This window comes from Priapulus caudatus, unplaced genomic scaffold (genome assembly GCF_000485595.1).
Source record: "Priapulus caudatus unplaced genomic scaffold, Priapulus_caudatus-5.0.1 Scaffold1233, whole genome shotgun sequence".
Classification (NCBI taxonomy): domain Eukaryota; kingdom Metazoa; phylum Priapulida; class Priapulimorpha; order Priapulimorphida; family Priapulidae; genus Priapulus; species Priapulus caudatus.
Window position 1 is genome coordinate 35,902 of NW_014578294.1, and position 11,935 is coordinate 47,836.

Genomic DNA, 11,935 nt, shown 5'->3' on the forward strand with positions numbered 1-11,935 from the left:
ACCCGCGCCTCGTCTCGCCGTGTCTCAGCCTCGTGCTGCATCTCCCTGATGACGGTCGTCAGCAGAATGTCGAGCATCTGCAGCGAGAGAGTGACGAACAGTGTACAGTGTGTGCAATGTACAGCATGTGTGGTGTGCAGTGTGTGCAGCGTATAGCATGTGTGCGTACAGTGTGTGCAATGTACAGCATGTGTGGTGTGCAGTGTGTGCAGCGTATAGCATGTGTGCGTACAGTGTGTGCAATGTACAGCATGTGTGGTGTGCAGTGTGTGCAGCGTATAGCATGTGTGCGTACAGCGTGTGCAGCGTATAGCATGTGTGGCGTACAGCGTGTGTGGCGTACAGCATGTGCCATGTACAGCGTGTGCGGTGTACAGCGTGTGCAGTGTGCAGCGTGTGCAGTGTGCAGCGTGTGTGGTGTACAGCATGTGTGGTGTACAGAGTGTACAGCGTGTGCGGTGTGCAGCGTGTGTGGTGTACAGCGTGTGCCATGTACATCGTGTGCGGTGTACAGCGTGTGCAGCGTGTGCAGCGTGCAGCGTGTGTGGTGTCTAGCGTGTGTGGTGTACAGCGTGTGCGGTGTACAGCGTGTGCAGTGTGCAGCGTGTGCAGTGTGCAGCGTGTGTGGTGTACAGCGTGTGTGGTGTACAGAGTGTACAGCGTGTGCGGTGTGCAGCGTGTGCCATGTACATCGTGTGCGGTGTACAGCATGTGTGGTGTACAGCGTGTGCAGTGTGCAGCGTGTGCGGTGTGCAGCGTGTGTGGTGTACAGCGTGTGTGGTGTACAGAGTGTACGGCGTGTGTGGTGTACAGCGTGTGTGGTGAACAGCGTGTGTGGTGTACAGAGTGTGCAGCGTGTGCCATGTACATCGTGTGCGGTGTACAGCATGTGTGGTGTACAGCGTGTGTGGTGTGGTGTACAGCGTATGTGGTGTACAGAGTGTACAGCGTGTGCGGTGTACAGCGTGTGTGGTGTACAGCATGTGCAGTGTGCAGCGTGTGCGGTGTACAGCGTGTGCGGTGGACAGCGTGTGTGGTGTACAGCGTGTGCAATGTACAGCATGTGCAGTGGACAGCGTGTGCGGTGTACAGCGTGTGCGGCGTATAGCATGTGTGGCGTACAGCGTGTGTGGCGTACAGTGTGTGGAGTACAGCATGTGCGGTGTACAGCGAGTGTGGTGTGCAGCGTGTGTGGTGTACAGTGAGCACGTACAGAGCGCATACAGAGCACATACGTGCGGCGAACGCACATGCACGCACAGACACACAGACACACACACATGCTCACGCACGCACGCACACACACGTCTAACTATGTAAGTGTACGACTACAACAGATATTACTTACTACTACAGATATTACTTACTACAGATATTAAAGATGTTGGGTGATTCATCGAAATTGTTTTCTATTAATAAAAGCTGAATTTAAATCTAATTCCTTTTAACAAAATACATGCCAGCAATAACAGTGACATTAGTCTAGAGATAGAAATTCTCCAGTAGGGAGACATCCACGTAAAACTACTGCTCAGATGCCTGTGAGACTGTAAGTGTACCTCTAGGCTGCACTTGACCAGCAGACAGTGCGTGAACTTGTCCAGCAACGTGGTTCCACTCTGCGACTTCAAGTAGACCTGTTCCTCGTACACGTCGCTCGTACTGAGGGAGAGAAATACATGAGCACTTAGTTGCCTAAACCACAAGCACAGAGCAAATGCTACGCGAAACTCACGAAAATTTTCATCATCACGCATGCCACTTCGTGACACTCGTAAGTCGTGAAACATCCGTCAAAATTACAACTTACGGCTAGGAAGCTAGCGAGGAAGAAGATGTACGAGACCGTCATGTTAAGCTGGGTTTACACTGCCAACTTTGAGTTGGCGAATTGACGAATTGCCGAATTAGAACATCTCCCAACTAGCTGCTATCGATCGGTTGGACGTGCAACTTTTGCGTTTACACTGCCGATTGTCAATTGCGAAATTGGTACAATTCCGCAATTCGCCCAGCAACTTTTGCGTTTACACTGCCGATTGTCAATTGCGAAATTGGTACAATTCCGCAATTCGCCCAACAAAAAGTTGGCAGTGTAAACCCAGCTTTACCTGTTCTCCTGCCGGCTGCATCCGGACATCATCATCGCCTGCACGGCCTTCCAGTCGGTGAGTATGCGCTCGAGGGCGCGGCGGCTGAAGCGCGGTGGCTCCAGGTCTCTGTCCGGCATCGGCGGCTCTGCAAACACAGCTGTGCACAAATCAACGTCAATCTCTCGTCGTCGCCGCGATCCCGACGCGCGCGATGCAGCAGAGTTAGCGCGCGCGTGCCAAGGAGCGGAGGGGAGGGCCAGACGGGCCATCTCTGCGGGATGAAGATTCATTTATGCTATTCTATGTGTGAAGCACTGTAACATCTGTTTTACACATGTTGCACAGATGTTACATTGAATTAGTAATTGTAGATAGTATTGGTTGTACATAGAGAAGGGTTGGGCGTTTAGCATATAGATTAGAAATAGTTAGGCTGGGGGAATATCAGACATAGATGGCGCCGTACACAGCTGTTGACCAGTTGTGCTTTCGCGCGCAATTATTCGAATAGAGAGAGAGTGGTGGTGTGTGATTGGTTGGAGTAGGAAGGAGCTTGCCGGTGATTGGATGCGGGGTTCATATATAAGGGGCTGCAGAGCATTGGAAGAGGACCGTTGGAACGGGAAAGACTGGACGACGCGACTCTGACTGTTTGTTTGTAAACAATATATTTCTTTAGTGAACACAAAATTATACTTCTTCTTGATTATTTCTACTATAAATTATAACATACAAACTACGTCCCTGCAGCACTGGCTTAGACTGTCTCGACGAAATATAGATTCACTGATGCTATTCTACGTGTGAAGCACTGGCTTACACTGCCTCTATGGGACGCAGATTCACTGATGCTATTCTACGTGTGAAGCAGAGGTCTGAACCGTCTCTACGAGACGCTGATCCACTGCCACTACCCGTGTGAGGAGCAGAGACTTCGATCATCTCTACAGGATGCACTGTTGCAGATCCACTGCCACTATCCCCATGTGAAGAGAAAAGGCCTTGGACGTCTCTATTAGATGATGATCCTTCTGTAGAGGTTGCTTTGCTCTTACCTTCGATGGGGGTGGGTTTGCGGGCAATGCTGGTGGTGGCGCGGCTGCGTGATTGCCTGTACTGACGCTGCTCTATCATCTGTCTGCCCACAGTCTGCACAAGGAATAGCAGGATGTTCTCCTTCCTGCAAGATTAGACACACGTAAATAGGTAGTATTAGATAACAGTAATTTAACATTAATAGTAAGTGTATAGTAATTACTATATGAATAATAATAATAATATAACATATATATATATACATATATAATAAAATATATATAAGAGAGTAAATAATAGCATATAGAATAGAATAGTATGATCGCCCGCTGCGCACGTACCTGCTGTTGGGCAGTGTGACGAGGTCGGTGTCGCTGACCAGCCGGTTGAGCAGCTCCAGCCGCGGTCCCTGCTGACCGGCAACCAGCGCGCGACACTTACAGCGCTCCCAGCAGTCGCAGTACGCCGTCGGTGCAGTGTGCTTCAACCTGTAACACAGTGAAGGTCGTTAGCTAGGAGGTTGTTAGCTAGGAGATCGTTAGCTACGAGATTGTTAGCTATGACTGAGAAATACACATGCCATCCACCAGGATGTAGAGTACGTTAATGATAATGTATCTGTTACAATAATAATAATAATAATAATAATAATAATCTGTGAGCTTCAACGCACATTAAATTGCTCATTAATTGCACATTAAATTATTCATTTGTTAATTCGCACAATGATAGTAATCTAGCAACCTAACAGCATTACATGTAATGTGTTTGTAGCAACTCTTCACAGCTGCGTGCACACTACGTGTGTGACCGGCTAAGTTCAATGTGGAGCTAGAATTCAATTATTTTGATAATAATTAATATAACGTGGCCACACACGTAACTGCATCCCTACCCTGAAGCCCCACTTACTTGCAATCATGCCCTTTGTGGCACACTCGCGCGCATTCCGTACAGCAGCAGAGAGTTTCAGTGAGGCCACAGGTGCGACACTCAAAGATGTCCTGCAGAAAAAAACAGCGATTAGCCGGTCCGCACGACATACACTATCTACCGAATGTGCCTCGGATTGCCGGGCCAATAACTTGTCAACAAACTCTTGCGTGAAGCAAAATTTTCCTGCTATTCTAACAGAATCGATATTACTTCAATTTCAAATGGATTCATTGACAGTTTGACACAATAACAGCCCGTTTTCCAGGACCCTGCCCCTGCCCCCGCGCTGGCCCCACTCCCTGCCTCCGCACTGCCCCGCGACCCGTGAGCCTAGTAGATGTGCTGCCTGCATCCCTCCCCCTGAACTTCCCCCACTCCCACCTCACCTGGTTGATGTGCTCCTTGCCAGTCCATGTGAAGCTGCACGTGTCGTTGCAGCAGACAACGTGCAGCGGCGAGTCATCGGGCGTCGAGCCGGCCGGGTAGACGCAGGCGGCGAGCGCAGCCACGTCCGATCGCGCCGCCTGCTGCGCGGCGTCCAGCAGCGCCAGCGCGGCGCCGTACGCGCGGCCCGCCGTCGCCGCCATGAAGGGAGTCTGTCCCTGCGCGTCCCTGAACACGAGACACAGAGAGAGAGATGGTGAGGTGAGGTGAGTAAATGTAGCCAGCGCGGCGCGGCCATGAAGGGAGTCTGTCCCTGCGCGTCCCTGAACACGAGACACAGAGAGAGAGATGGTGAGGTGAGGTGAGGGGAGGCAAGGCGAGGTGAGGTGAGTAAACAGAGCCAGCGCGGCGCCGTACGCGCGGCCCGCCGTCGCCGCCATGAAGGGAGTCTGTCCCTGCGCGTCCCTGAACACGAGACACAGAGAGAGAGATGGTGAGGTGAGGTGAGGTGAGGTGAGGGGAGGCGAGGTAAGGGGAGGTGAAGCAAGGGGAGGCTAGGGAAGGTGAGGTGAGGTTTTTTATTTGTTTAAAGCATCACACGTTTTCGTTTAGTAAACATGTCACGCAATACTACGGCCGATACTCACTTGGCTGATGCAAGGTTGACGAGGTGAGGGTTTACGGCTAAAGAAATGGTTGTCTTCTTATAGTAAATGTCGCAGCATAGGACTGACGAACTACAACACTCACTTGACCAATAGAAGATTGATGAAGTGAGGGTTTAGTGCTAAAGAAACGCCCGCTTTCATAGAGTAACTCACTTGGCCGACAGATGATTTGATAAATTGAGGGTTTAGTGTTAAATAAATGTCCGTTTTTTTTAGAGTAAATGTCGCAGGATAGGGCTGACAGAATATAACACTCACTTAGCCGACAGAAGGTTGATGAAGTGCGGGTTTACTGCTAAATAAATGCCTGTTTTCAAAGAGTTACTCACTTGGCCGACAGAAGGTTGATGGAGTGAGGGTTTAGTGCTAAAGAAATGCTTGTTTTTATAGAGTAACTCACTTGGCCGATAGAAGGTTGATGAAATGAAGGTTTACTGCTAAATAAACGCCCGCTTTCATAGAGTAACTCACTTGGCTGGCAGAAGGTTGATGGAGTGAGGGTTTAGTGCTAAAGAAATGCTTGTTTTTATTGAGTAACTCACTTGGCCGACAGAAGATTGATGAAGTGCGGGTTGAGAGCCGAGGAGTCGCACAGCAGCCGTACGATCTTCAGAGCGTTGCTGCTGCGCTCCTTCTCCTCGCTGACGACGGGAGCGATTGCGCTGGAGGCAAGCAGCGGCTGTGCTGTCTGACCTGCTGATGACGCGCAAGGGCAGTGTTACAGAAACGCAGGCACGTGGGCCCTCGAGCACACGCATGCACGCTCTCACGCACGCACGCACGCACACACGCACAAATACACTCACACGCTCGAATGCACACGTGCACGCACGGGGCACTGTTACAGAAACGCACTAATGCACGCATGCACTCACGTACTCATTCACACACGCACTCACACACGCGCTCTGACGCACGCATGCACGGGGCAGTGTTACAGAAAGGAACTAATGCACACATGCACTCACGTACTCATTCATACACGCACTCACACACGCGCTCTGACGCACGCGTGCACGGAGCAGTGTTACAGAAATGCACTCACGCACACATGCGCGCTTGGACGCACTCACGCGCACGCGCTCAAGCACGCACTCACCGCGCACGCGCCCTCAGCACGCACTACGCGCACGCGCTCAGGCGCACCGCGGCTCACGCGGCACGCGCTCCACCGCGCACGCCGCTCACGCGCACGCTTCTCAAGCACGCACTCACGCGCCACGGCGCTCGGAAGCACGCACTCACGCGCACCGCCTCCAAGCACGCACTCCACGAGCACCCGCCGCTCAAAGCACGCACTCGAACGGCGCACGCGCTCAAGCACGCACTCACGCGCACGCGCCTCAAGCACGCACTCACGCGCACGCACTCAAGCACGCCACTCCGCGAGCACGCCGCCTCAAGGCACGCACTCACGAGCACGCGCCTCTCGACGCACGCACTCACGCGCACTCTCTCAAGCACGCACTCGAACGCGCGACGCAGCTCACGCGCACGCACTCACGGCACGCGCTCAAGCACGCACTCACGCGCACGCACTCACAGCACGCAGCTCACGCCGCACGCGCTCAAGCACGCACTCACGACAGCACTCGCGTTCAAGCACCACTCACGCGCACGCGCTCAAGCACGCACTCACGCGCATCGCCGCTCAAGCACCATCACGAGCACGCGCTCAAGCCCGCACTCACACGCACGCGCTCAAGCACGCACTCACGCGCACGCGCTCAAGCACGCACTCACGCGCACGCGCTCAAGCACGCACTCACGCGCACGGTGCCTCAAGCACGCACTCACGCGCACGCCGCTCAAGCACGCACTGTTACGAGCCACGCGCGTCAAGCAACGCACTCACGGACACGCGCTCAAGCACGCACTCACGCCGCACGGCGCTCAAAAGCACCGCACTCACGCGCACGGCACTCAAGGGCACACGCTCCAAGCACGCACTCCTGCCGCACGCACTCAAAAGTGCAACCACGCTCAAGCCACGCACTCACGACGCACCGCGCTTCAAGCACGCGCACTCACGCGCACGGCCGCTCAAGCACTCACTCACGCGCAACGTCAAGCACGCACTCACACGCACTGCTCAAGCACGCACTCACGCGCACGGGCGCTTGCAAGGCCACGCACTCACGAGCCAGGCGCTCAAGCACGCACTCACGCGCCACGCCTCAAGCACGCATCCTCACCGCACCGCTCAAGCCACGCACTCACGCTCACGTGCTCAAGCACGCCACTCACCGCGCACCCGGCGCAAGCACGCACTACACGGAGCACGCCCGCTCAAGCACGCACTCCACCGCCGCCACGCGCTCACGCGCACGCACTCACGCGCACGCACTCACGCGCACGCGCTCAAGCACGCACTCACGCGCACGCGCTCACGCGCACGCACTCACGCGCACGCACTCACGCGCACGCGCTCAAGCACGCACTCACGCGCACGCGCTCACGCGCACGCACTCACGCGCACGCACTCACGCGCACGCGCTCAAGCACGCACTCACGCGCACGCGCTCACGCGCACGCGCTCAAGCACACTATCAACCATAACAACCATAAATGTGATGACGAATGTAGTCTCATGTTACTAATTCAGTGTGAAACACCAGCATACTTTTTAAATGAGAAAGACTGCACGACCTTTATTTTACAAGATACTATACGTTGCTACACCATGGTAATCAGATTTGAAAGAAAATTTTATAATAATCACTACTATATATGCATGCACGCATGCACGCAGGCGTGCACGCACGCACTCACGCACCCACCCCACGCACGCACGCACACACATTGGTTTATGCACGCACCGGACGGGCCGGCATCACGGCTGGGGCTGGTCCTGCTGCCGTAGCTTGCGAGCGCGCGCACGCTGTCGAACGCCTGGTCCATCGCCGGCCACGAGAACGAGGGAATGCCGAGCGAGTGCGCCTCCTCGTCCTCCAGTCCCGGAAACACGCGCGACGACATCGATGCCGACGACGACCGACGCAGGTTTCCGCTGCCGCCGCCGCCGCCGCTGCCGCTGCTGCTGAGACGCAAGGCAATCACGTTACGCGATAGGTTCGTTTAAGCACATGTTACGTGTTACGCGTTGTGTTACGTGTGTTAACGCACCACACTGCTGTATCGCGTTTGTTTCAAACTCACGTTTGAAGACAAAAACATAACAGAACGTAACAAGAACATAAAAGAACATGATATAACACTGTTTGTAGAATTTAGACCTGCTTTTCTAGCATTCTAGATTCACAGGTTACTTCACAGTTACCGACACGGGGCTTGAAAAGCTTCTAGATGAGGAAAGACCCCCCCCCCTCAAGTTAACAAAGAAGGAGAACAAGCTGGCGGTCACGCTGATCTGCTGTGATACTGCTAGCGATAGAGACTACAGTAACGTTACTACGATTTTCGAACGTCACACTAAACGTACCATCTTAAAATTATTTTTTATCAGTGGCCGAGTGGAATCAACCCATCTACCCTAGCATCATCGTTCACAGGTAGCTATAACCAATCATTGCCGTGACAGGCGGCGTATAAACTGGTCTGGCTTGACCGACCAATAGTATAGCAAGGGAGGCGTGGTAACCTCGTTCAAACGCTTACCTGCGAGCGCTGAAAGAGCTGGTTCCCGCTCCCGTGCCGACCGCGCTCGTGAGAGCATCCACCGCACTCAGCGTCTCACTGATGCTGCTGAACGCATCTGCAAACACACGCGACACACGGTGAAACCCATGCACCAGCTGCTCACACGCCCGGGTTCCTACTCGCTAGCACATGCGAATTACGTGGTATTAAATTTTTACTTTAATCTCTTATTACATACGATACTATGACTACTCTATCGTGTCGTCTTGCTCTCGATGTGTGAACGCTTGAAACACGCCGAAGAATTTTGCCGTAGCCACGCTTCGTCTAAGGTGTTGTGTGCGACTTGTAGAGGTACTGGTAGTAGTGACATGCATTCATCTTATAAAATGATGTTGTTGCCGCCAACTATTTTCCTTGCGAAATTCTTCCAAATTCATGCATTATTTTTAACGTTTTTATTTTAAACCTCGTGCAATAAACTTTTTCTTATACTTCGAAAGTCTGTTCTAAAAGATACTGCGAGTGAATAAGCTGGGTACCTGAATCATTGCTCTCCTTGTTGGAAGTAGGGCAGCAGACAGATACAGCCACGTGCAGTAGGTTTCTGTTGCCATCGCAGCGCTCCAGAAGCACCCTGTTCAACTTGCTAGCACCTGAGCGGGATATATAGAGTCCATGTTATGTTAGCAGTTTCGCTTTTCTCACACAGAACCCCGATTATTCCCAGCGAAGGTTATCATTAATATAGCTTTTCTATTCTATTTTATTTCTATTTCTAATCAAATGTAACTGAATTTAATTATAATGTACATCCAACACTTGAAAAATGTTCTATTCCACTAAAGGTAACACAACGAATAGAGACCAATGACAGTATAGCACAAGCTAGACTCAATAACACAGTTTTCCGTTTCATTATCCAAAAAGGATGGTCATTATAAATGTTAAATGAGCTTGCAACACACAATTATGTAGCAACTTGGAACGTTGATCGGGAAGTCTTGCACATAGCTGTCATCGTTACTCACCCGCATCGGTGGCCAGTACGGCTAGCACCTGTCTGACTGCTTCCACGTCACTTCTCAGTATGTACGGTATCAGTAGCTGGTTCTGAAACGACATGTCAAACAGATATTCAACATCCTACTCAACGCTACTGGTACACACAGTTTATCCTGTCATACTTCACAGTTTCTCTCAGCAAGGCTATCTTAACACGAGAAACAGTGTCTTAGTGTGTAACCTAAAGCAATTTTGTCTCACGTAGGGTCAATAAGTAGACTTTTTTGGAAGTAGAACCACTTTTTACATAGAATAGGTTTTCAAACCATCCTTATGGAAAAGCCTATTTAAAACCATCTCTTAGACTAGAAACAACCGTTCAGCATGGCACCCAAGGCAATTTTCTCTCAGGTAGGAAGTTTGGTGGAATAGGTTTGTCAAGCCGTCCTTAAACAATTCCGATCGCAGCCATTAATCTCTCAGACTAGCGCCACCTTGACACTAGGAACAAAACACTCGACGTGGCACCGCTAACGCCACCTTTACACTAGGAACAAAACACTCGGCGCGGCACCGCTAACGCCACCTTTACACTAGGAACAAAACACTCGGCGTGGCACCGCTAACGCCACCTTTACACTAGGAACAAAACACTCGGCGTGGCACCGCTAACGCCACCTTTGCACTAGGAACAAAACACTCGGCGCGGCACCGTGACCTCTCGCGCTCTCGCTCGCTCGTCGCTGCCGTACCTCCAACGCGAGCACGATGACGGCAGCCTTGTTCTTCATCGTCGACGTGACGGTGAGAGACTGCACGGTCATGCCGAGGCAGCGCACCGGCAGCAGGTTCGTCCATAGCGGGTCGCGGATGCCGTCGAGCGAATCTCTCGCCATCGGGTACAGCGCCTTGTTGCCGTCTTGCAGTAGCAGTATCGAGTCCTGCGCACAGAATGCTTACGTGTCTACATGCACACTTGAAGTGCACTACATACTTCACACGGACAGGCAAGCACAACACAGATCCTGCATTCGTCGTAACGACAACGAACATGTACAATGCATAATGTACAATGTATAACGGTGTAAAAATGCATAAGGTTATAATAATAAAATGACAAAGTACAAATACAATAAATGATAACAGCATGGCTCACAGAAGAATTGGTGCAAATACGCGATACCAATAGAGTAGGTATTTATACAATTACATGATATATATTACGATTGCAATTTATATCACTGCATTTTATTACCTCTCCACCGTTGTACATAGCTACTGAGCTGGGATTGAGGCCAGAGAAGGCATCGATGTTCGTTGGGAAGGCTGCCTCCAGCACCACCTTGGATGTGCTCAGACTGTGCACAATGTACATTAGCTTGCACCTGCCCCGCACAATGCACCGGATACCTGGAACGACATAGCGCGAGGCGACACATTAAACCCCTAGCCACTTCTTCTCATCATCGACTCTTTTACTAATTACTATACATGCCACAGATCATTGGGTAAAAAAATATTTAGTAGAAAACAAGTATGATTGTTTTCATCTCTAGAATCTTACTTAATTATTGTTCATGATTTTTACTTACATTTATATTTATATAAATTACACACACATATATATATATACGTATTAATTAAAAAATATTACTTCTATTTATATATATTTTATTTCTATTTTCTATATTCATTTAAAATATACTCATATTGTTATTTCTTTCTTCATTAAAAATAAAAATTTTTAATTTTCCATTCGACTTTCCCATAGAACGATTATAACTTCTGCACGAAGCGACTAGAACATGTCGATAGTAAGGCAGAAATCGAGTTAAACATGATCAATCTAGCCAGCATCTGGCCACTCTAACGACGCCTGATGCCGCGCCGACTCCGCTACGTTACCTTGTGGGTCGACCGTGATGGCCAGTATCTGACCGTGCTCGGACAGGTTGACCCTCCGTGGACACTTGACGAAGCAGTCTGGCACGCGCTGGTTGCTCGACGATTTCATCACCTGAAGCGCGTTCACATTTACCACGATCACAATCATGTGTGTGGTGGAGAATCGCGTGATGTTTGATAGAAGTGGGTGGGGGTGGCGAGGAATCGCTCATGGTGTGTTTGAAACAAAGTGTGGGTCGGTGGCGATCGCACGATGTTTAATAGAATGAGGGTGGGTGGGGGAATCGTATGATGGTTTGATAGGAATGT

General features: G+C 51.0%; 1 protein-coding gene across 1 annotated transcript in view; it reads right to left on the reverse strand.

The window, feature by feature from the left end:
* Positions 1-11,935, reverse strand: part of LOC106815906 (E3 ubiquitin-protein ligase UBR5-like) — a 66,237-nt gene that overhangs the window by 26,536 nt on the left and 27,766 nt on the right. Inside the window, exons 21-35 of the mRNA XM_014820434.1 lie at positions 11,627-11,738; positions 10,977-11,131; positions 10,474-10,662; positions 9,748-9,829; positions 9,259-9,372; positions 8,735-8,831; positions 7,936-8,156; positions 5,659-5,812; positions 4,451-4,676; positions 4,041-4,132; positions 3,470-3,616; positions 3,149-3,273; positions 2,112-2,238; positions 1,560-1,662; positions 7-77 (exon numbers count right to left, since the gene is read on the reverse strand). Of these exons, the coding sequence (XP_014675920.1) occupies positions 7-77; positions 1,560-1,662; positions 2,112-2,238; positions 3,149-3,273; positions 3,470-3,616; positions 4,041-4,132; positions 4,451-4,676; positions 5,659-5,812; positions 7,936-8,156; positions 8,735-8,831; positions 9,259-9,372; positions 9,748-9,829; positions 10,474-10,662; positions 10,977-11,131; positions 11,627-11,738 (2,015 nt within the window). The remainder of the gene's footprint in view (positions 1-6; positions 78-1,559; positions 1,663-2,111; positions 2,239-3,148; positions 3,274-3,469; positions 3,617-4,040; positions 4,133-4,450; positions 4,677-5,658; positions 5,813-7,935; positions 8,157-8,734; positions 8,832-9,258; positions 9,373-9,747; positions 9,830-10,473; positions 10,663-10,976; positions 11,132-11,626; positions 11,739-11,935) is intronic.